This window comes from Malurus melanocephalus, unplaced genomic scaffold (genome assembly GCF_030028575.1).
Source record: "Malurus melanocephalus ecotype Western Australia unplaced genomic scaffold, MMel_1.1 scaffold_632, whole genome shotgun sequence".
Taxonomy (NCBI): domain Eukaryota; kingdom Metazoa; phylum Chordata; class Aves; order Passeriformes; family Maluridae; genus Malurus; species Malurus melanocephalus.
In genome coordinates, this window is record NW_026623864.1 from 325,011 (window position 1) to 349,111 (window position 24,101).

General features: G+C 39.5%; 1 protein-coding gene across 1 annotated transcript; it reads right to left on the reverse strand.

Annotated features, from left to right (window-relative positions):
* Window positions 1–9,593: 9,593 nt before the first annotated feature.
* ZC3H15 (zinc finger CCCH-type containing 15) lies at window positions 9,594–21,571 on the reverse strand. The gene is made up of 10 exons (XM_057383429.1): window positions 21,370–21,571; window positions 19,292–19,393; window positions 17,380–17,491; window positions 15,677–15,829; window positions 14,426–14,517; window positions 13,197–13,379; window positions 12,368–12,514; window positions 12,069–12,173; window positions 11,696–11,822; window positions 9,594–11,473 (listed from the first exon to the last, which is right to left on the reverse strand). The coding sequence occupies exons 1-10, from the start codon at window positions 21,445–21,447 to the stop codon at window positions 11,280–11,282; spliced, it is 1,293 nt and encodes a 430-aa protein (XP_057239412.1). The 5' UTR covers window positions 21,448–21,571; the 3' UTR covers window positions 9,594–11,279.
* Window positions 21,572–24,101: the final 2,530 nt, after the last annotated feature.

Genomic DNA, 24,101 nt, shown 5'->3' on the forward strand with positions numbered 1-24,101 from the left:
AGAACCAGCAGCTACTCCTGTGTTCCATTCACTTGTTCTTGCTATTAATTAATTATAATTTMTTCAGGAAGCCATCTCAGAAATTCTATTAAGAAAGGGAGTTCCTCTACATAGACTTGATACTTGTTGCTAATTTTCCTAACTTTGCTGCCTCCTCAATAGGTTAAAAGAAAACAACCCAACCAAACAAACACAAACTCCACGTTTTATTATTATTTACTGATTTGTCTCAGAGCTTTTGTACTACAGACCTGATCAAAGCAAAACTGCAGATGAGTTAATAAGTTCCCAAACTCAAGTGAATAGGGCAATAAACTGAAAGAGTGGTTTATGAGTACTTTGATCAGTAAGTCAGTAACTTAGGGAAAAAGGAGGATTTGTTTTCTCTGCCTGATTCTACAACCTCACAAGCAGTGAAGGATAAGTTATTTGTAAGATATTAGAWTTTTTTATCAAGTGATGAGCTGTGGTGCCTTAGGGACTGGCCGWGCAGCACTTCTGCTTGTTGTCAGCACATTGCAAAGCGGAGGAGCAACTCAGACTATACACAGCGTCAGGGCTTACTCATCCCATGTAAAGTCTTCTCTCAAACCCCTTCTTCCCTTGGAGACGATTGCTCTTTGGCAGCTGTCTGGTGCCTCGGGCTGCTCCCCCCGGCTGGGCTGGGTAAGGTGAGGCAGCCTCTCGTTTCGCTGACTCAGCACCGGGCACCCTGCTCCGATCTCAAAGGGGATTTGAGTCACCCTTTGCCAGCGGAAGCGGCGGCGTCGCTGCTGTCTGGCCCCGGTCCAGAACACAGTCGGAGTCTAGACAGTGCCCCGTGTGGCATCACACCCCCAGCCTACACGTGGGAACAGCAAATGAAGTGTACGGGCTTGGGATACGCTGCTCCCCAAAGCCGGGCTTACTGCAAATGAGGAAGGATATTTTCTATTGCAGGAGAGACCGAGCGATTGATTCCATTGCTTGCATTCAGCTTCCCTKCCTGACAGAATCACAGAGGGTTGAAAGCCAAAACCAGACTTTGCTGTCAATGTACAGCAGCAAACAGCCTTCCAGTGAGGATGTGATTTTTCTTTCCTGGTWGGTTTAGGTCTCAGCATGACTAACAAATAGATAAGGAACAGCCAATGAGATCATATTACAGAATGTAAACAAGTTAATGATATGTTTCTATATTTGCCCTTGCTACCTGTAGCTTTCGGTTCTCAGACTAAGATACCCAGTGGTAAAAATCAACAACTAAGGCAGGACTTGGATTCTTTCCAAGACACCAACATTTTTGTCTGTATTCAAAACAGAATGTGATTACTTTGGAGTCTAAAAAATTGATTTCCATTATCCAGCAGATAAAACTAATATTTCTGTTACAAGTTATTGGTCTTGTTAGTTTTCACTCAGACAATGAGTTATTAATGCAGCAGAATAAAACGCGGCAAGATGCAAAGGACTTTTGGTAGACAGGTATTATTTTTTTTTTCTATTCCTGAGTGTCCAGCCTGTAACTATTGGATAGAGTATTTCAGAATGCTTTCCCTTGGCAATTAAGTCTCCACCTCACAACATCAAAGGCAGCAGCAAGAAATGCACAAAGTGCCACAAAGTTTCTAGCGAATTCGGTAGAAACTACAAACGTGTAGAGCACTGTGGCCCKGCTTAAAAGGGTCAGCAAGGGGTTCTGTATGCCAGCAATAAACTTCAGCCTCTGAGTGGATTCAGTGCTTTATAGTACCAGCAACAGGAATATCTGGAGCAAAGAAAGGATCACCACCCATTTGTTCATCGAGACTATTAGTCTCCCAGAAAAGCCTTCACCAATGTGAGAGTTTTAGTAAATATTTTGCTCTTGTAGCATCCAGACACTTGGACTTTTCAAGAGGCTTAGCTGCTATAAACAGACCTTTCAAGAAGTAAATCAGTTTCTAACAGGACAGTAGAAAACAAAACCCAACCTGACCAAAAAATGCACTTCACATGTTAGTTTGGTTTGGTCAGTTGATGCCTTTTATTTCTATTTTGTTTMATATTGTCTTTGATATCCATTTTCTTGCAAAAAATGAAATTAAATCTAAAAAGTATGGACGGATTACAGGGTGAAACATGAGGAAACCACAACAGATATTTAGGCTTGAGTTGCTTTATTGCTCCTATGAGCAATTYATATCAGCCATGTCTCATTCAGTTGTTAGCAAAAGCTGTCCTTAGCCTGGGGCTATAGGGCAATGTTTTCACTGGGACAACAAGGGTATGGCTACATTTATTAAACCAGCTCCCAGCTGAAATCTCAGTCTGAAATCTCCAGTTGAAAAGGAAGTGAGCTGTACCAGGCCTGGTCCTGATTTGTTCAATACTGATAGCTGTATTACTCCAGTGTTAGTCAAAGTCTTTCTGCAATCCCATTTTTGTGTTTTATAGAGTGCTCGTTACTCACCAGGCCTTTTTTTTTTTCACATTAAGATTTCATAGCATCAAATTCAGGGACAGCACTGCTTGATTTACCAAAGGATTCRTATTTCTTCAGTCTGACAAAGTTGGTCATTATAAATCACATGTGACTCAGTTTTTGCTTCACAAAGCACTTCAGAAGATTAGCAAACAAATATTTCCAGATGCTGCTCAGTAACGCCCCCGAAGACTTAAAYATTTTTTAAAATATATATATTTTAAGAGTACTTTTACCCTAGAGAAAAGCTTTGTCAGGAAATAACGTAATAAGGGAGAAATGGATCCAGGAAAAAAAAAAAAAAAAAAAGAGAAATGGATCCAGGAAAAAAAAAAAACCCAAACAACAAGCTCCATAATATTCTCTGCACAATCTCTCTGAAAATATTTTCATAATATGCGTGCATATAGAAAACGTAACAGACAAAAAGATAAATASCACCCTGCTCTGTTAAGGAAGAGGSTGTGGGAACACACCAGCCCAGAGGGAAAAGCCAAGGAAGTCACCACCCTAACCCCAGAAGGAGCAGAGCACCCTCAGATAACCACAGTGACGGTGCTCCAGGAGAGAGCCATGGAGGGATGGGGCTCTTGGGTCTTCTGGTGGGAAAGATGTCAGGAGGGCTTTTTAGAAGGGGATAGGAAGAATTTGCATATCTAGAGTGTGATATAATTGGCCTTCTGCTCCTAGAGTGGGAAAAGATATGAAACATTGACATCAGCAGGCTGTGACCTTGTGTATGGAAGTTCTGTACTTGTGCTTCCCCCATCCCACTGAAACATCCAACCTGTCACAGCCCCCAGGATGGAAAGCTCCAGCTCCCATGGGACTTATCCTGCACTGGGGGCTCCTTCAGAGGCCAATTCCACCACACAGAACTGCACCTGGACCTGCACTTCTTCCTAATCCACCCTTCTTCCTGTATCCAGCAAAGCTTGTAAATACACCACAGCYACAATTAATACAGGAGTGCTAATGTTACACTTAATTAAATGAAGATTCATCCCTCCTATCTCTTCATCGCTCTCTTCTCCATTTCTTTCTTCCTTTCCAGAGGAGGTATGTTGATGCCATGATTTTTAACTCTACCTTTTTATGTTCACAAAGACCCTCTAGAATGTGCTGCTTTTTATGCAGTTCCCTGAAGGTGAGGAAGAAATCATTCCTCTTCCATCTTAGATATATCTTAATATCCTTCCTAAGAACCTTTTCCTTCTTTTGCCTGCCACTGTTTTCCTACTATTTTAAGTACTGTYCTTTCTGCTGAGACCATCACCCATKGCAAGTGTGCACACAGGCTTTATTTAGAAAGGGGAAGTGACTATGTCTGGCAGAAATTCTTGTGGAACAGCGTTCTGCTGGGACAAAGAGSAACAGAGCACTTCCCTGCACACAGGATCTATAGGCACAGAAGACGGCTCAATTTCTAGTTTATTTCCATTTATGGAAAACTTCCAGATGACAAGAGGCATTTCCTAGGTTCCTTACATTCTTGACTGCTTCTGGTTATACAGAAATACCAGAGACCACGGCTTCCTGTTGCATCCCTGASATATTGTTATCTTTGTCTTTAGTGCAAATCATCTCTTATTTCGTACAAGTAAAAGCATCTTATACACAACTTTGGAATCTTTCCCCCAAACTTTCTATTTTTTTCTGTGATTTTTTTTCATCATGTATTTTCAAAGGAGTCTAACAAGGGTCAGATTCACAGAGCAGTCATGTGGGCTTTTTTTATTGATCATTTCGGGCACATAATGCCTCATCTGCCTTGAAGCATCTGTTCTCTCGTGCTCCTGTACTACAGTAACACTTCCACGTTCCTGCTGAAGGACTTGGAACAAAAACTAGTTTAAAACTTTCAAATTCCCTGGGAAAGAAATAATTCTTCAGACTGCTCTGTTCTTAGTAACAAGCTCAGACTTTAAATGTGTTGAAGACTTAGATTACAAAATAATAACAGGATACAGAGCAATTAGGATTGAAAGACAGTAGTGGAAGAATAAAGCACAGCCAAGTTCCTTTATACCCAATACTCTGAATATTCTTTTACTTAAAGACACTGAAAGATGATAATAGTACTAACTGACACTGAAAGAGGTATTTATTTCCCCTTGACTTTCAAGAAGCATTTCAAGTGTTTCAGCCCAGCCATCAGCTCCAGCCTCCTGCCTTCAGAAGACACGTTACTGTCTTACAGAATGCCCCACAGATCAAACATCCTCCCTCTTCCCTATGCAGAAATCCCCCTTTCTCCCCAAAGAACCCCAACTCACCCTCACCTTGAAGTCATTATATTTTGATCCTCTGTGTCCAGGGAAYACTGTCCTATCTGGCATTAATATTAAACCAAAACTTGTCCTTATCTATAAAACATTGTACTGGCGACTATGCCATGGCTGAGTTAAATAATTAATRTTTCTCTCAAGGAATAAAGCTTGGCTCAATACAGAATCAGACCTTTAGTCATTCTAACAGAGGGTTTGGCCAGGGGAGTGAAGGTTGGGGGTGTTTGGTGTGGATTTGGTTTGTTTTCAGTTTTACTGTTTGCTTCTAAGCCATTGCCAGGGGGTCACTCCCATGGAGTCCCAGCTGRGTGCTGCTGCTGAAAGAACTATTTTTGCATCTATCAAACACAAGTTAATGCTGACAACAGTTATCCGTGGTGGGAACTGGACACTTCCATGCCCTGAATAGAGCACATTTAAGCATTTCCCTTTTTGCCCTCTTGGGGAAGATTCCTCATTCCACATCTCCGGCTGCCCATACATAGGAAGAATGGGCAATTATTCATGCACAGCAACTGCTGTGCAGAGCCGTGAGTGGGCATTTCTGTGTGGAAGGCACTGTGTGGGACACAGTATCCACAAGTGCCATTTACAGAATACAGACTGCTTCTATTGACAAGAAWAGGACTGCAGAGCTCATGGTGCAGGGCTGATCGAACTGACAAAATGTGCAGCTCTGACACCTCCCAGGTGCTTATGCAAGAAAATAGTTCACAACAGTGAGACCCTGCAGTTTATATTCCACTCTAATTTTGGCTTTRGTCTGTCAGATATTTGAAGAAATAGATTTTTGCTCTATTCCTTCTGACCAGCTTTTCTGATTCTCCTTGCCTGCCTCTGATAAACACCTCTCCCTGAAGTGTTGAGAGCCTCATTAGGAAAGCACACTGCTGAGGATGTGCAGGGAGCCCACAGGCAGCAGCTGCCTTCCACAAGGACTGCTGGGCTATTTGATGTGGATTAGAGAGGTCAGTCAGAACAGCCTCCCTTCTGCAGTGTTCATACTCAACAGAGGGAGAAGACAGCTAAAGAAAGTGATGGAGCATGGAGATTAAAGGTTTCTTGCCTAGAAACTTGGCTATTATCTGATTTTAAACATTAAGTTGTAACTATGGAATTTTTGAAGTGGAAGTCAATCAATCTTTTTTCTGAAGTAGTCTACTACTCCCAAATTAAACAACTAAACTACTTGACATGTCAGACATCACCAAGGTTGATAGAAAACAGTGATTGAGAGCTTGCAAAGGATTTGTATTAGTGTGCAGAGACCAAACTACCACRTAATCTTCAATCCCATCTCTGCCTGCCTTGTGTCCAGAGCATGAGAAGGTAATGCAAGAACGAAACAGGAATTGAGGTGCAACATGAAGAGAACAAAAGTTCTCCTAGAAGAGAAGTGTATTGTAGAGGCCTGAGAAATGTAAGATACAAGCTGAATTCCTACAAGAGATGTGCTACACTCACGTTATATGCTGATAGACAGCTTCATTCCAGCACAGCTCCAAGCATGCAGCATCCACAGAACACATTTGCCCAATGCCTGATGGTACAAACATTGTTTTACCTTGGGAACCTTCTGTGATAATTTGCTCCCCTCTTTCCTTCAGGATTGCTTCTGCTTCTCTCYTTATCTAAAGGAAAGCTGTGATGCTTTATTTTCCATTGTATCTTGCTTTGACTTAGGAGTCCATCTCATTTTTGAAGTCTGTTTGGGTAACTCAGCGAACATCTCCAAGTTTTAAGCCAGCCTTGCTCAGATTTATGTCCAAATGTATTACATCACTGTTCATTTTCAATCACAAATGTAAGATAAAGAGATAACCTCCAAGGTCTCTTCCACTAAACAAAGATGAGATGCTGCTGCTGCTATTTTATGATAGAAAGAACCGATTATTTTTGGCATTCACTTCAATAATGTGCTATGAAGRAGCCTATTGTGGTCACATATTAGGGCTGTAACATCATAAATGAATAAAACATCTTGGCCTTATTGCTAACACCAGCAACAGCTGCTCTCTGTAAAARGACAGAGCATCCATTGAAATGAAGAACTRAGTGTGACAGGCAAAGSCAAGGTCACTTCTAAGCCTGCAATACCAGTTTGGGGGAAAAAGARAAGGGTTGTGTGCAGATATCACAGCAAAAGSACTTRAGGTGATCACAGCTACATAAAACACACCTGGTACTCAACCAGATGCAAAGACTTCATTCAAACGCTTCATTCATGAAGTGTTTGCTTCACAAAATATATTGTGAAAAAACCTGTTTCTAGCACTGAAGTACATCAAGAGATTGTGTTCTTCACRAGTGAAAGCCATCAGCTTTTTTTACATCCCCTTCCTGCACATGGCATTAAGACAAAGCAAAGGTAGGCATAGGACGTGACTTCCTTGAACAGCAAACGCTGGGAGGAGTCAAGTTCCAAACAAGGAACTCTGGAGTTTCCAAAYGCTGATAAGAAAGTACAGGGATTCAGGGAACAAAGAGCGGGTGTACTCTGAAGAGAAAGGCACCACAGGCTCCATCTAGCAGAGGAAATGTTCTAGGTAAGAATTGTATGGATGTCTGGTTTTTKGAGTGTCATAAATGGTCTCTTGGTCTGATGCAGTGCAATTGTTGTTACGAGTTTCTGCAGCTCTTCTGGCCTTCCCATATCTCATGTTTCCAATTCTGTTCCAATTCTTATTCATATTGTTCAGGGGATAATTCCTCCTGAGACACTTCAGGTGAATATGTATGTGATATTTGCATATATGAACAGTCCYTTCCTCTCAGCTCTAGGGTTGCATTAATTTCACTGTGAGGAAAACAAAGACCCAGCCTTGTAAGATTTTGACTTCAGTTGTTTGATCACTCTGGAGTTTCAAAGTTATTACAAAGCAGCACACGGAACAGGAATAATAAATACTGTTCATGAAATTTCCAAGTATATTATGTGCAAGATAAATAAGCTTACCAACTACCTAAGCCTGCATTACTTACTATATTCAGGTAATTTTTAAAAGGAGCATTAGCATTGCAAAAGAATTAGAATTCAGCATTCAGAATGTCTGAGACATAATTTTTTTGACAGCTGTTATTCCACATCCAACAAAACTGTAAAAGAAACCATGAATAAAAACATACTGATTTGTATGTGTATATTCTTTCTGTAACCAACACACTAAACAAACACAATCTATTATGACAATACTGAATTTGCCAAGRAAAGTACCACTGCTTGGTCCAAAGTTTATCAGTAATAAAACCTCTTGATTAAAACAGCTGGGGAGCACTTTCCATTAAGAAATGGCAACACTTCTATTGCAAACAACTCATAGATAATGTAATATTTAATGTCAGTCTTGACAGTTAATATTTAATTTTTTTCCTGGCCTTTGTGAACAGTGTTAATTACAAAAAAAAAAAGTAGGGAGCTCCGAGTAACAAAGCAGTGGCAAGCATAAAATTCAATCACACAGGCATTAAAAAAACCCCAGAACTTCAATGAATTTAAAGATACAGTTTCAGCAGTTCAAGCTGTTTGTGTGAGTAACTGAAGTGGGATTTTAACACATTAAAATTTAAAACAAATAAATGCTCCACTCCCACAATTGCAAATAGCAGGGAGCAGAGACATGGATTTACTRAAGCACTTTAAAAATTTGGTTTTATCCACACACATGTGCAGTACCAAAGGTGCTTTCAAGACAGTGCTACATGAGAGTGCTCCCTCAAGATCTGCTCAAGCCACAGCTGCATTTCTCAAACAGTGCTCAGGTAAGTCAGGAGAACAACAAGGTGATACCAACAGTGGCCAAGGCTGCAAGGACTAGAAACCAAATTTATTGCAGAGGTRTGTCTCACCTGGCTTATGATCTTTACAGCCTGATCTCAACCCAGTAAGTGTCCTGAACAGAGTCTGTCTGCTCTCCCAACAGTGAAATACTGTATTTCTGACCCATCCAGACTGGGTGGTCACAGAAATGAAAATACCATTATTTTAGGATTGAGATTACATTTCATTTTTCCAGAAATGACTCATTATTTTATATCAGAATAATTTCAGGAAATGTGCATTAATGAGAATGACTTAGTGATGTCACACCCAAGTGAACTCCCTTCTATCACACTGCTCATTTCCAGAGCATTAATAATTCATCTACCCCAAGCAACGCTTTGGCACTCATTTTTAATTAAGCATTTATTGACTGAAACCCCATTAGCTACAACTGCAGGGTTCTTTAAATCAGAAGATTAAGCACTTTGAGCAGGTTATATTCCAGCCCATCTGCAAGCAAATGGAACGTGCAGCAGCAGATGGTTACCCACCCTGAGAATGCTGAATGCTACCCTGACAAAGGGCTCTTTAGGAGCAGTCACCYTGCTTTCATGGTTGGAAATCTGGGCAGAGCAAGCCCAGCCAGGAGCTGTGCCAGARTAAGTTGAGAGGAAAAACGTTGAAAACCAAACAGGGACAACCAGCTATTGTTTCCTGCCCACRTGAAGTGAACTGTCAACAACAGCTGCCTAGGAAAATCAGGTTTTCTTCAGTTAACTTATGGATGTTCAGTGGGTTTCAGTGCTATGCAAGGTGACAGTCCTAATGTTGAAATGCCACCTGTTCAAAGGAGTCATGCACCAAAACCATTCCTTTAGACCCAGAAGGGCACTCACTGCCTATCCAYCAGCATTTCATTAGCTGAAATTTATGAGTCACCCTGTCATTCCTCCAATGTAAAATTCAAGTAATATGAACTCAGTTTTGGCAAAGTTTTAACCTATTTGAATCAGTGAAATAGATCACTATTATCAAAGTAAGTACTACATACAATAAACCAGCCCCTAAGACACAAAACATAGAAAGCCATTTTCATCCTTGATAATGATTAAATTACTTTTATTCCCATTTAAAATATACAATTTTGAAAAATTATGCAACATACATTCAAATGAATTGCATTCTTAAGTGTCCTGATGAGCCAGGTATCCTATAGCTGGCCAGTATAATACAGTAATTCATCAACTCTGTTTATTTATGGCCACCAGAGAAAAATCCGCATAAATAAATATTTATATGATAGTGCAGCTTTTCCTTACACACTAACATTTAGAAGTCAATTTCAGTAGGCCTCTTTCCCCCAAGCACCACTTCTTGTTCCTACAGGAAAAAAAATTAATTCCACAAAGATCCCAAAAAAGGCCAAAAATTCTGAGTCTGCTATTTTAGAACAGTCAATTCAGCAGTGCCAGAAATAACCAGTCAAGCTAATATTAYCACCCAAAAGCAGTTTGGGATAGCTCACTGACAATGTCACCACTCTTAATGGTGTGGAAGAAGTGATTTAAGAGCTTTAGAAAAGTCGATACACAGGGTATCATTAGCACAGCAGTACTGTGGCAGATACCACCGGTAGTATGGCAAGGAGGCACAGCCCACAGCCCCCTGGAAAAGCACCACTGCTGAGGATCTGTATGGCAGAGACTCAATCGGCTGCAAAAGGACACACTGACCYAAGTGCAGTCTGTAGAGCACAACACCTGAGGCAACTTACCCCTGAACAACTTCCTGTTACTCAGAGGACACCAAAGGGATGACAGGCATGTTTTGGGCTGTAGAATCCCTGCTCTACAGAGCCTGAAGTCTTGGCTAATCTACAAAAGACAGTGGGGAAAGAATGAGACTGGAATAGCAGTGAGTGATGTAYAGCAGGTATCACATCAGTTAATGGGTGGGCAGGGAACAGAAACAGCAAGGGAGAAAAGCTGGCTGCTGAATTTTACACTGCATAAAGTGTAGACAAAAAAAACCTGTATTGCAGGTAGCCCAAATTTAACTGAAGCAAACATCATCACTTCTGTATCAAGACTGCAGAGAAAAACATTTACCACTCTAYCAGAAAATCCAGTTCTTAACAGTTTGGTATGATATCCTAACTTAGCAGAGAAAAATCAACACAGGTATTTTAAAGTYGATAATTTTTATTTACAGATTTATTGGCAAAAGTTGGTGGGAAAGTTTAAAACATTTTAAACAGAGGGCACCGTATTACTGTTTTGTATGAAGTATCAGTTCACAATCTTCAGTATCCAGCTGATCAAATAAAGCTAATCACCACTTAAAGAAGCATAATCTGCATCAGCTTTGTTAGAGTATCCTGCCTAAAAACCACTTCAGGCAGTTTCTAAATCAACACAATCACTAATAAAAATGCAGTTTTTGTGAAGAATGTATACCTGGATTTTTGTACTGTACCTGATGTCAAATTGCCCACTTGCATACTGGCAAAGCAGTTACACTTCCTACTTTTAATTGAAAGTTATGATCTCACTGTCTGCAAATTCAGCTCTCGGGTAATACTGAACTACTCTGAACGTTTTACTGTGAGCATAGTCAAGACTGCAGTAGATGAGACTGAAGGAAAACATTCCCGGTATATCAYGTGCCCATCAAATTCAGCTGCATAACCATAAACATCTTGTTTAAGATTTCAATTCAAAAAGGAGAAAAAATGTAGTCAGTTTTCACTTTGTCACATAAGTTTAATTCCTCACTTGAGCTTTTCAGTTCATTCTTCTAAATCAAGAGTGTTTAGCTCTTCTTCTAGTTCATCCAAGTCCTCTCCAGTAAAGAGATTTTCATCAACTGGAACTGCATCAATTACTCCATTTTCCAATTCCCCATCTCCATCATTATCTTCATCTAAATCATTTTGCTCRCTGTTGTTTATATCACCACCAGACGCTTCACTTAATTTATTATCTGAAAATAAACGGAATTCTTAAGCATTTCAGGTCACAAGTTTCTTAATCTCCAATTGAATTCACAATCCTACAAAACATGCCTTCAGATTTTGAAACCATGAAGAAGCTACTTTACTTGAAATTCATGCAGACTTACATTGGCTAAATATCATGTACCTGGTTCATACGTAAGTCTGGATTTGCAATTATGAAAATAGGTTTGGAAAAAAAAAAAACTTACCATCTTTTTCTACTGAAGTGTATGTGCTGAATCGCTCTGGACTAGCCACTGTAATACCAGTCTCCTCTACTGCCTTGGGGACATACAGGTTCAAATCTACATCATTGATGCACACAGGGTCTTCCGTCTGGAAAATAAGCCAAAATGCTCTGCATCTGTAATCTGTAATTACTTTTACACAAAAATCCTCACTTCTGCAAGATTTCTACAACATTTTTCACCTTCAACAGGAACCTTCTGATAAAATACACTCTATTAGCAGTATTAAATTAAAAACCAAGCTTATTAATTTCATTGTAAGGACTCTCAAATTGAAAGCTTTCAAACTTGAATGCAATTGAAATATTCCTTGATTTTATCTTGCTTTTTTYACCTCATCATCATCTCCTGCTCCTTGAACATAATGGGTGTCATCTGCTTCTTCATCATCTGCATCAACCAACTCTGGTCGGAATTCAAATACTTCACGTCCACTAATCTATTCGCAGAAAAAGAAACCTTCAGTTATCACTTCATGGAATTTATACTGCTTGTTAAAAACAAACAATAAACCACAAAAAAAACAAGAAAAAGACACACAAAAATAAGGAAAGCAATTCCAGCTTAGCTACCCTATTACAAAACTTAACTTATGTGTTCTTCTTACATTAAGAATTGGACCATAAAACTTACCACCAATGCTTTGCCAGCTTTGAAATCTGCTTTCCTCCTCTCCATATCTTGCTCAGCCTTATCAATCTTTTCTTGTCTTTTTCTTCTCTTCCATGCAATAAAACACTCTAGAGTAATTTTGGTAACATTTGGTCCTAAGGCAGCACGCTGTCAAGGAAAGAGACTGATGAGTGCTAGAAACCCTTTCCAAAGATTGTAACACACTGGAGATTTAATTACTCTTTTCCAGAACCTAGAACTGAAAAAAATTCTTTCCAATTCCCTGTTGAGTCTTACACAGTTAAACRTGCATCATCATTTTAAAATTTCACTCAACATGCAATTTTCTAGTTAGTGGATGAGTTGGCATGAAAATTAAYAGGAAAAATGTAGGAGGAAATAAACTGAAGACAATAGTTTAGTATCAACAAGCTGATACTGCCAAGCARTCGTGACAGAAAGAAGCACTGCAGCAACACCTTCAGAAGGCCTCGTGTTCTTGGTGTTGTTTCCTCATTAGAGTTAAGGGAGAACTAAGRAGGCTGAGCTGGGGATGAGAAAAGCTACAAAAGTAGTTGTAATGGATAAATGAAAAATAGCAGTTAGGAAATAGAAGCCTCCTAAAAAAGCATAAACAACAGCTGCATTAAGTAGGCAGCTAYAGTTAATTCTATTCACTAGGTGATAGTTTTTAAACAAAAACATGAATCGATAGTATGTATCCTTTGCCCTAGCTCATAGAGCGCTAAAAACATCTAATAGTTTTTTACTATAAATTAGCAATTTTTTTATGGTCTTTTCAGAGAAACAAAACAACTACCACCAAAAGATACCTGACWGACAACTTTACCTCTTTTTCTATTAGATCTTCTAATGAAATTTCATCTTGCTTTTCTTCCTTCTTTTTATCTTTTTTTAATACAAAGCCTGGAGGGAGAGCATGGCGATACATACAGTTGTCTCCTCCACCTGGACACACCCAAAACCATCCATATTTGTTGTTTTCAATAGCATCAAGGAAGTATTTGCAGACCTGTATAAAAGCARTGGTTGTTAGCACTGTGTTCTCTTTCYATCCACAGCATTTTACACTACATGYCAGAAGTTCAACAAGCCCAAGGCAATTGTGCTCAAAACTGAAGAAACATGTGAAATGCATTTTACTAAAAAAGTAGACAAAGAAATGCAACAGAGTGTCTAAAACTCATGTAGTCAACAGCTTTTGCTCACTCCATATGATCCCAATTAAAAAAGATGACAGAAAACTGGCAAYTCTGCACTACTGTGAAACCAGCAGCACATTCTTTCTGCTCACCAAGACTGGGCAGTTTTAAACAAAATTAACTGCATCTGCCTCACATGTGAACCCTTCCAGCTCTGGATCCTGAGGTAAMAGATACCATTCTGGCAACTTTAACAAGCAATTCCTAGCTCATATTTAGCCACAGCAATGTTTAACTTTTGCAAATGTAGGCAGTATCAACAGACTATTTAATTAATTAGTATTGAAAAAGAAGTGAAACAGTCCCAAAGAATGAAAAAGGGATAAATACATTATGCCATGTAGTGCAAAACTAAAAAATATTGTTCCAACTTCGAGCCCAGGAATTACAGCTCTCAATTACTAAATTCCAATTKAAAGGAGAAAAATTTAAAATGTATAATCCTTCCATGCCAGTAAAGAGATTGTACATAAATAAGTCAATATATATGGCAGTCACTGCAATAACAGATGTCACTAATCACAATACTTGGATCTTCTAAGTAATCAGGATGCATTAGATATACAACTGAATCCTTTAGCATTTCTATAAAGCACTTCACCTACTATCCATTTGTAATTTACATGATAAAATACTTTATGGACTGAAAAGAGCTGTTGGGCTGTGGTTTTGTGTTATTGTTTTTTTAATTTTTAAATCCATTACTAGAAATACTATCAGTCCAGCTGTCTACTCAGAATATTATTATAATATTCCATTCAAAATTTTTACCTAATGATAAACACATAGTGCCAGACTGCACTAAATTCCCTCTACTACAGTTCAATTAAAAAAAAAAAACAAAACAAAGACATACTATTTGGGTTTTGGGTTTTTTCTTTTCCGCCTCACCATGCTTCTTGTTCACCACTTCTTCCAGCTTCTTCTCATCCCAGTTGTCCATTGTATCTAGCAGAAGACAACAGATGGCTTCACAAGAATTTCCAAATACTAAACATTGCCAGCAAGCTGCTTTTCTGCCCACTAACAGTTTTAATATGCATTTCTTTTACTTTAAGTACCTTATACAACCGAAAATAAATTCAGGTCCTTAAAATAAAATTTTCAAACTCTCCTATGCCACTTACAAGACAATTACCTCAAAAATCCTAGAAATTTTTATTTCAAAATGCAGAAAGTGTGTTTCAATTAAGCACTCATTAATGTTTGTCATTGATGTGTCACTAATGTTTGTCATTGATATGTCATTTCATCTGTACAGCACTGTGTGTGGACAAAGGAAAAGAAGAAAAAGAAGACAACTGAATAAAAGAGAAGGTTGGAAGGTAACATCCAGAAATACAGATAATCTAACTTGAGGATCTAAGAGATAATATCAAATTATCTGCATGAAAGTTAAAAGAAGGTTCCATCAAAAGATGCAAATCATCAATGATTAGCACTAGCAGTGAATCTGCTAATCTCAACATTAGCAGTGAATCTGTGGGATCCCATCATATATATTTAGGACGGCAGAGACTAAAATTCAAATAAAGACTGAGATGTAAGGAATTGTGAAAAAAAACAAGTTCTATAAAATCTCTAATCCCTACTAAGTAAAAGTAAAATCCAGAGTACTTAGCCAACAAGTGATTTGGGAGAAGCCACAGAAAAAATTCTCAAGTGTCCCCTAATTCTAGAACTGTGCACATTTGGYCAAACACCAGTAGCAGCTCTGGAAAGCAACTCTGGTTGCTCATTACACTTCCTCCTTTTGCACTTCCCTTGTACTGAACTTAAGAGGAAAACAGCAAGTGTAAGGAAGGTCAAGTAAGTGYTGTTCAACTTCCAGCTCGTCTGACRTAATACATGACACTGCACWACTGAAAAACCACCATTCAGTATCAGCAGGTCCTATTTCTTTTCTAGATAAGGTCTAAAGAACACCTGAGAGCACACTTGGAAAAAGTCTCAGCGTTGCTCAGAATTTTGAATGTAGCGGGATGGGTTACCTTAGTCACGGACCAGGCTCCTCAGGATCACAACCAAAACACAGAAAACTGGTAATATTAAAATTCCAGTTGCAGAATCAGAATAGCTTAGCAGTAACTTTCTACAATTATTATACCTTTTTCAAGGTCTTCATCTCTTGCATCAATGTAGACACTTCGTTTCTCACACTTCCTCTCCAAAGACAAATCATGAGAAAACTTGCATTTGTCTCCTTTAGTGCACTGTCCTTGCTTGAAGAAAGCACAAACTACAGATTTGGGGTCAGCACCTGAGTGAAGAAAGTTTTTATATTTTAATACTATTTTTATACAAAAACTGTAAATTAGAAATTCTGAGAACMATATCAAGGACTTGTAGAGAATGAAAACACATTTTCAAAATGAAGGTTATTTAATGCATTCATGACAAGTACATAATTCTGATCTTGAATATGTCAAATTTACTTTCATCACATGATATTTACATTAAGTATCAAAGCTGGCACTTAACTATTTAAAGAAATGTAGACAGGAGTGTTCCTGAGCAAATTATTCATTTCTGTATTACAATACAGGAGAGAGATCACTCTGTGCACCTTCTTGTCTATACATTAAGCTATTTTTGCCTTTAGTACAGTAAAGCATCTTGTGATTGTCAACCTTTCCCCAACAGATCAATAACACACTATAATAAATTACAGTAACTTAATGCACACTCACTCAAACCACTTTCTTCCTTTGATAATAGAAAGGAAATGGCTCATCAGAGACCCCAAAACAAGCAACTGTATCAACTACCCCAGTATGAATTACCCAATCACCCTAAATACAGTTTAAGTAAAACTCATTAAGGAATTATTTGACCATTAGGCCATCAGGAAAAGCAATGAAAGAAGAAGGTATAAATGTATTAATGAGAAGTGACTAAATCACAAATACTTTACTTGTAACATTAATTAAGTTCTCGTGTAAGATTTTAAGTTTTCCACATGATGCTTTCAGTCTTGGTTTGACTCAAAGTGATTTGAGTATGTACAGCAACACTTGTTCAAAATTGGAGCAATATTAGTTTTCTGAAATAATCTGAAGTCAAAAGCTGCTTGATTTAGAGAAAGCTGATACAGAAAGCTGCAGATCAGAAAGAGAAAAGTGTCCTTTGTTGCTGATCAGTGACATAATGAATAAATACCAGGTTTGCTTTAACTATATGGAAATCACACTTCTTTTGTCAAAAATTATTGCATCTAAGTACGTAAGTTTCAGAAGATTAGTAAGYAGTAACTTGGTAACATCACAAAATTAGTTTGCTCCATAACCAAGCTCAAGGCAAACCAAAACCAAGTGCTACTGCTAATTATGAGGCCAGATAGAAATAACTGGAACATGTTTACTGTTCTGATTTGAGTACAAGTCTTTGATGAAGCCAACAGTTATGATCTTATATTGTTTGCAATTATTTTGCAATAGTTATCATCTCCTATYCTTTCTTCTGATGTTCACACTTCGCTGAAGAGACAGGCTGTTTTAAACAAATACCATCACACACATTCCCCCCACCAAAATCAKACCACACATCCAGAAGCATCTAACTGATTAATCAGAACACAGCCAAGGATCTTCAGCTGCACTGACAAAATCCATGTAGCTTTTGATATTCTAATGATCTACTGACCCCAGAGACTTCCCAAAAAATGTCAAATCGTGACAAAATGYTTGGTACACTAGATGGAGAAGGAAATGTATCTATTTCATTAAAACGTCACCAGGCGTTTTTTGAAGGGTTATTTTACCTTAAGCAGCTATAGAATAAAGAATATAGAGAGAAATCAGTTAGTCATACCTTTGCTAATTTTCTGTGCAGCAACCACAGGCTTGAAGAGTTCATTTAATTCCTGCAATTCCTTTTTCTTATCTTCTTTCTTTAATTTCTTCTCACTTTCTGATTGAGCAGCCTAAAATGACCCCAAATTAAAAGTTATAAATCTAAAATTAGAATGCCAGGACTCMCTTCACAAGATCTGCATGTTAAAATAGCCAACCATTCCAAATTTGTTTACAAGGGCAGGAAGAAAAGAACCTGTGATGCCTGGTAGGCTCAGAATTGCTGCTCTTGTGTGTGCAGCCAGTGCCCTTTATCGTCACTAACCTGTCCTACAGGAGGGATTGCAAATCTGCCGGAGAGGAGAGACGCTGTCAGGTAACTTTAGTGCCACAGTGACCCCTACTGCACCCTGACAGGTGTTTTAAAAGGGAATTAGCAGCCTGGCCARGTTTCATACTACAAATTCCCAAATGCTACTTTAAATAACGTGCAGATGCACATATGTCACCTACAGAAAGTAATACTTCAAGAATGCTTTTGTTTCTCTCCAGAGTTCTAAAAGCTTGAAGATGAAATTTGTCTTAAAAAACCCCAACAAACAAAAAAAACCAAACAAAGTAGCCCAAAATCAAAGGAACAAGAAAAAGCCAGTTAACAACAATTAATCAAAAAAGGAGCAAACAAAAAAACACACCCACCACCAAAGCTAAAATTCTGACAGGATTTTCATTTTCATCTCATGAAACAAGGAAAACTGCTTAAAAAGTTCTTTCTCAGGGACAATCCTAACTGAAAGCTATTTTATAAGGTAAGAGAGGTATAATCAAGGTTAAAAATTTGATCTTGACATCCAACAGCAGGCAGCTACATGCATTTGAGAAACAACATTATTTCAGGCTGGCTAATTTCCATACTGGTATTTGCATACATGCCACAGATCCAGGGATTTCACATACAAGTTCCAGAAGAACTGAATAACACTAATGTTTTAGAGGTGACATCAAGGAATCTTTTCCACGACAAAAAGTTATTAGACCTAATGACCCAAATATAACCTTACTTTTCAAGTTGTGTTTGACATGTTAGCTCATCCTTGTTGTGCAAGGAATTATCATGACATCATGAATTGAGCTGACGCAAATGTAATTATTGTACACGCTTATTCRTAGACCAGAAAGCTGTGTAAATATTTAACAGCTAGCATTCCTAGCACTGTAGGAATAAGAGACGTGGATCATTTCCATTAAATCCATGCTTTCTGATTAAGTATAATCTAAACATTGTATCTCATTTCATCATACAGAAGAGCCAAGTTGCAGACAGTAGCTCAAAATTTGGTGAACCGAAGAGTTCACCAAATAGCTGTAACTTGACAGACTTGTTTCCACTTAAAATTGTGATAARTACTTCTGTAAGTAGAAGAATGAGCACATACAGGTTTATAATTTTATCTTCTCTCAATTCCAGTTTTTGTAACAACTACTGTTAATTTTAACTGCTCGCTATTTCTTAAAKAAGGTGGGAATTACAGAGAAAAAAGAAAGGAGGTGCAACTGTACTTTGCTGACACCCAGTATCTGCAATTTGAATTCAGGTATACCTTAACTTAATTATGTTACTCTCAGAATATTATGTAGACATATGCCCTCCCTGACTATCTGAATCTGGATGGGATGCAGTTGTTTTTTCACAACAAAAGGCAATCAAACAACAAACCAAAACCCAACAATCCCTCAAGACTCTGTACTACCTTTACCCAGGTCCATAATTTTCACCTAAACAAGATCTGCAAGACAACTATTATTTAGATCTGTGCCARTCACACGAGGCAAGGAACAGCTTAACTTTTTTTCAGTACATGACCATCTGTATATACAGTGACAGATGATTCAACTATGCAGTGGGAAAAGATTCCACAATTAATGCTTACCTGACGTGGATTCTGCTGACCAAACTTAACCTGGTGAGTCACAGCCTTGATAAATTTCTGCTGTTTTGCACCTTTTTTATTCTTTAGGCCAAATGTTTTGTCCTAAATCAAAAGATAAACATAGCAGTATTAATTAAAAAAAACCCCAAAACAAATGCCAAACAAAACAACAAAAACCCCACCCTTGCTGGTCCTCTTAGGTTTTCAGTAAAACACAGATTATTTCCTCTAGCATCCAAGACACAGTATGGACAAAATTTAGACTCCTCATTTCATCTTCAGAAGTGGCTTTTCACCAGAACCCCCTGAATGCAGCCTTTGTGTGAGCTCTTGTTTTTATCACCAGAGCTTTTTGTGCCCCACTATCAGTGTGTGTACACACAGCATTCTCAGGCCTCTCAAGGCAAAAGGATGAGATGTTTTTGGAGACTACCCAAGGAATATCTGAGGAAAATAGGACAACTGATTAGCCATAACTACTGCTGCTTTTCCCTCTAACTAGCTAAAATCACTTTTTCTTCTATTGTTAAGTATTCAGATATAAATGTGATCTATGTGATACAGATGGTTATTACCATATGTAACATATTCCTTTCTATTTTCAAGCATTGAAAGCTTTCAATTTTCTAACTGTACTAATTTGAAGTTAAGTCGTTACTCTATATCCAGTCTGGACAGATGTCTCTACTTCCTAAACTCCACTGCCAGAAGTTTCTATTTATTGCCTGAACCAATTCTTCTGTATCTTCAGCTTCACTGTTAAGAAGAGGTTTCTATACCAAATCTATTATTTCTCACAAGAAAAAATACAGCTCACATGAGTACCTGAAGCAGAAATATTTTTTATAACTGAAATACCTGYATTTAAAACTTATTAATGCCTTTGATTTGATACCAACAGTTTCTTCCTTGCAGGAAAAAGTAACAGATGTTCATCCAGTGATAACAGCTCAGCTCAAAAATGGTTTTGGAAGCCCTAGCAATCCAAAATCATATTATAAAATAATTACAAAATACACAGCTCCAAGTTTCCAGACTCATGCCATTTACACTTACAACATGTTCCCTATGAACAGCAGCTTCTCTGTTACTTGGTGCTAACTGAAGAAGTCAAAACAATTGGTTGGGAAAGAAAATCTATTATTTACACACTTGATTTCTACTGTAGATACTGCAAGGAAAATATAGCCCCAGTGTATTCGATTTATACAACAGTTATTGTTAGCAATCGACACAAGCYTTTCCCCTTGCAGCTACATTTCATTGTAATAAAAAGCAGAATTTTCCTATAAAAATAATTTTTATTACTTTATAATAGGAAGCAGCTTGATTCAGCAAGAACCTCAGGAACTCCAATGCCAGGAGAACACAAGACCAACTGCTCTAACCTGACTTTTCCAAAAACCACAGATATAACATTCTGTAGCCTCAGATTTAAAAGAAAACTGACATTACATGGATATTTCACATGAACAGCATGGAGCGGCTGAGCAGCATTTTTCATGTCAATAAAAGCAGGCAAATATTTAATTTCCTGTAAGTACTCTGATTGTACTCTCAGCATAAATTCTACTGTCACAGGAAGCCTGATGTGACTGTCCTAATAAGTAACATACATATATTCCTCAAGTAGCTCGTTGGTTTTTTTTGATCTGGTCACACGGGTCACATTGTAACAAATCCCCCCGCCCAACTGAGTGAGGGACCGAATCACTACGGTRTGAAGGGATCTCTGGAGATCACCYGGTCCARCCCCCAAAAGCACAAACCYACACCCCAGCGAGCCGGACTCYGSARATACACGGACACACAGGACACCAGGATGAATATGRGAAAGGGCGAGGAAAAACGAAGGCAGAGCACATTGTCAAATCACGTTCAGCCCCATCACAGCTCGGGCCTCGCAATGTCCTGGCTGAACACCCACAGCTGGTCCAGGCAGCTATCAGCGAGGGGAGACAGAGAGGCAACAGAGAGGTTTGGGCTGTGCCACCCTYCCCTCAGCCGCTCCAGCCGCAGGGAGCGGCAGGGCCCAGCCAGAGGCCGCGGCCAGACAGCGGCCGCCTGGGCCTCCTTACCTCGATGATCTTCTCCTTCTTCTTCTGGTCCGCCTTCTTGCTGCCCCCCGCCGGCTGCTGCTGCTTCTTGGGGGGCATGGCGGGGCGGGCTGGGGGCTCCGGCGGGGCTCCGGAGCGGGTGAGGCGGGGATGGGATGGGGTCCGGGCCGCGCCGCCGCCGCGGGGGAGGCGCAACGGGTGCCGCGGGGCACGATGGGAACGCGCCGCCCGCCGGCCAATCAACTCCCGGCAGCCAGCGCGCGCCGCGCGGCGTCACCGGCGGGGCGGGAGCGGCGTGACGTCACAGCGGGGGGCGGGCAGCGTGACGTCACGGGAGCTCAGTGGCGGGAAGGCGSGAGCGGCGTGAGGGAGCGGGAGCGGCGTGAGGGAGCGGSRGCGWTCGCTCTGTGCTGAAARCGCTGCTCTCYTCRYGACGGGAGAAAGGGCCCTGAATGTCCTCGCAAACCACTCGGTTTAAAGGTACCCGTTCTGCGAGGTGCGCGGGCCGCGCTTGTTACAGAACTGAGCACAGTGTGAGCTTGTGAACTCTACGGTAAGATACACAAGCTTAACAGACTGATAAATATTAACTTCTCAGCCCAGGGTGGGCTTAAAGCTGATTTTAATGGGCTTTTCGCACTGGTGGAGCCTGAATGCAGCATAACAGAGGAGTACCTTAGAGAAAGCTTTTTTTTTTCGAAAGAATCTGCTTGCAAAATCTCTCTTTTGCTGCATCCTGCCAGCCTGAAAGCAGGAATGGGGCTGGCATTTCAGGAAAGCTGGTGCTCGAAAAAGGCCTAGAAATAAAACCCCATAGACCGGTGTTAATAGAGCAGGTGTTTGTTTATTGCAGCGCTGGAGGTGAGAGGGATTTCTCCTCCTAACCTGCCTGCCTTCCCTTCAAATTAGCACATATTTATACAGTAAGTATGGTGTAACATGAGCATTCTCACTGCCTCCCATACGCCCACCATACACCCATCACTATACATGGGCACAGAAATCCACGATATCACAGTTTTACAAGTGCCCATGTGTCATCCTCAATTCGGTGGTCATGGGGGTCTCCCTGTAATGAGATCCCATCCTCTTCATCATGGCGGGCTTTTCACCTTTGTCTTCAGAGCATGAACAGTTGTGATGTTCATGGGTTTTTTTTAGTCCTCCAAGTCTTCATTTTCCATTATTTTGCTGTCTGTCCTGTGTCTCTGCCAAGTTCTCATTAGTGCTCTCTACTGTTCCTTGTTATAGCATCTGCCTGTCTACTTCTTCAGAACTTTTCTGATTTATGCCTTTTGGTGATTTCACATATCTATGCACTAATCCAGCTGGTTAGATTACATGCAGCTGGTATACTATATGTTGCTAATACACTATTAAAAAAACTTACAGCAATATATAAAAAAAGCTATCAGTGATAAATATATTGAAAGTGATTACATTGTATTATAATAATATGTAAAAAGTTATTACATTCTTATATTGATAACGTATAAAAAGGCTATAGAAGGTTCTCAATTAATAGGCCTCCTAAGCAGTAGGAATGTGTTTCACCATGGTTTGCATGCATCCTCCACAATGAAAATAATCCCAGTTTAATACATTGTCCTACTATTCCCCTACAAATGAAAATCAAGCTATGCATTTCTGCCAGGGGAGAAAGTTGACTATGAACCTACAAAATCACAGCCAAAGAACTGCTGCTTTCATCCAAATTGGAACAAAAAGCAGTTTCCACATACTTCCTTCTTTNGGTACCCGTTCTGCGAGGTGCGCGGGCCGCGCTTGTTACAGAACTGAGCACAGTGTGAGCTTGTGAACTCTACTCGGACTGATAAATATTAACTTCTCAGCCCAGGGTGAGCTTAAAGCTGATTTTAATGGGCTTTTCGCACTGCTGGAGCCTGAATGCAGCATAACAGAGGGGTACCTTAGAGAAAGCTTTCTTTTCGAGAGAACCTGCTTGCAAAATCTCTCTTTTGCTGCATCTTGCCAGCCTGAAAGCAGGAATGGGGCTGGCATTTCAGGAAAGCTGATGCCCGAAAAAGACCTAGAAATAAAACCCCATAGACCGGTGTCTGTAGAGCAGGTGTTTGTTTATTGCAGCGCTGGAGGTGAGGGGCATTTCTCCTCCTAACCCACCTGCCTTTGCTTCAAATTAGCACATATTTATACAGTAAGCATGGTGTAACGTGAGCATTCTTACTGCTTCCCATATGCCCACCATACAACCACCACCATACATGGGCACAGAAATACATGATATCATAGTTTTACGAGTGCCCATGTGTCATCCTCAATTCGGTGGTCGCGGGGGTCTTCCTCTAATGAGATCCCATCCTCTTCATCATGGTGGATTTTTAACCTTTCTATTCAGGGCACGAACAGTTGCGATGTTCATGGTTTTTTTTTTTTTAGTCCTCCAAGTCATAATTTTCCATTWTTTTGCTGACTGTCCTGTGCCTCTGCCAAGTTCTCATTTGTGCTCTCTACTGTTCCTTGCTATAGTATCTCCCTGTTTACTTTCTTCAGAACTTTTCTGATTTATGCCTCTTGCTGATTTCACGTATTTATGTACTAATCCAGCTGGTTAGATTACGTGCAGCTGGTACACTATATGTTGCTAATACACCATTAAAAACTTATAGCAATATATAAAAAAGCTGTCATTGATAATATATTGAGAGTGGTTACATTGTATTATAATAGTATGCAAAACGTTATTACATTATTACATTGATAATGTATAAAAA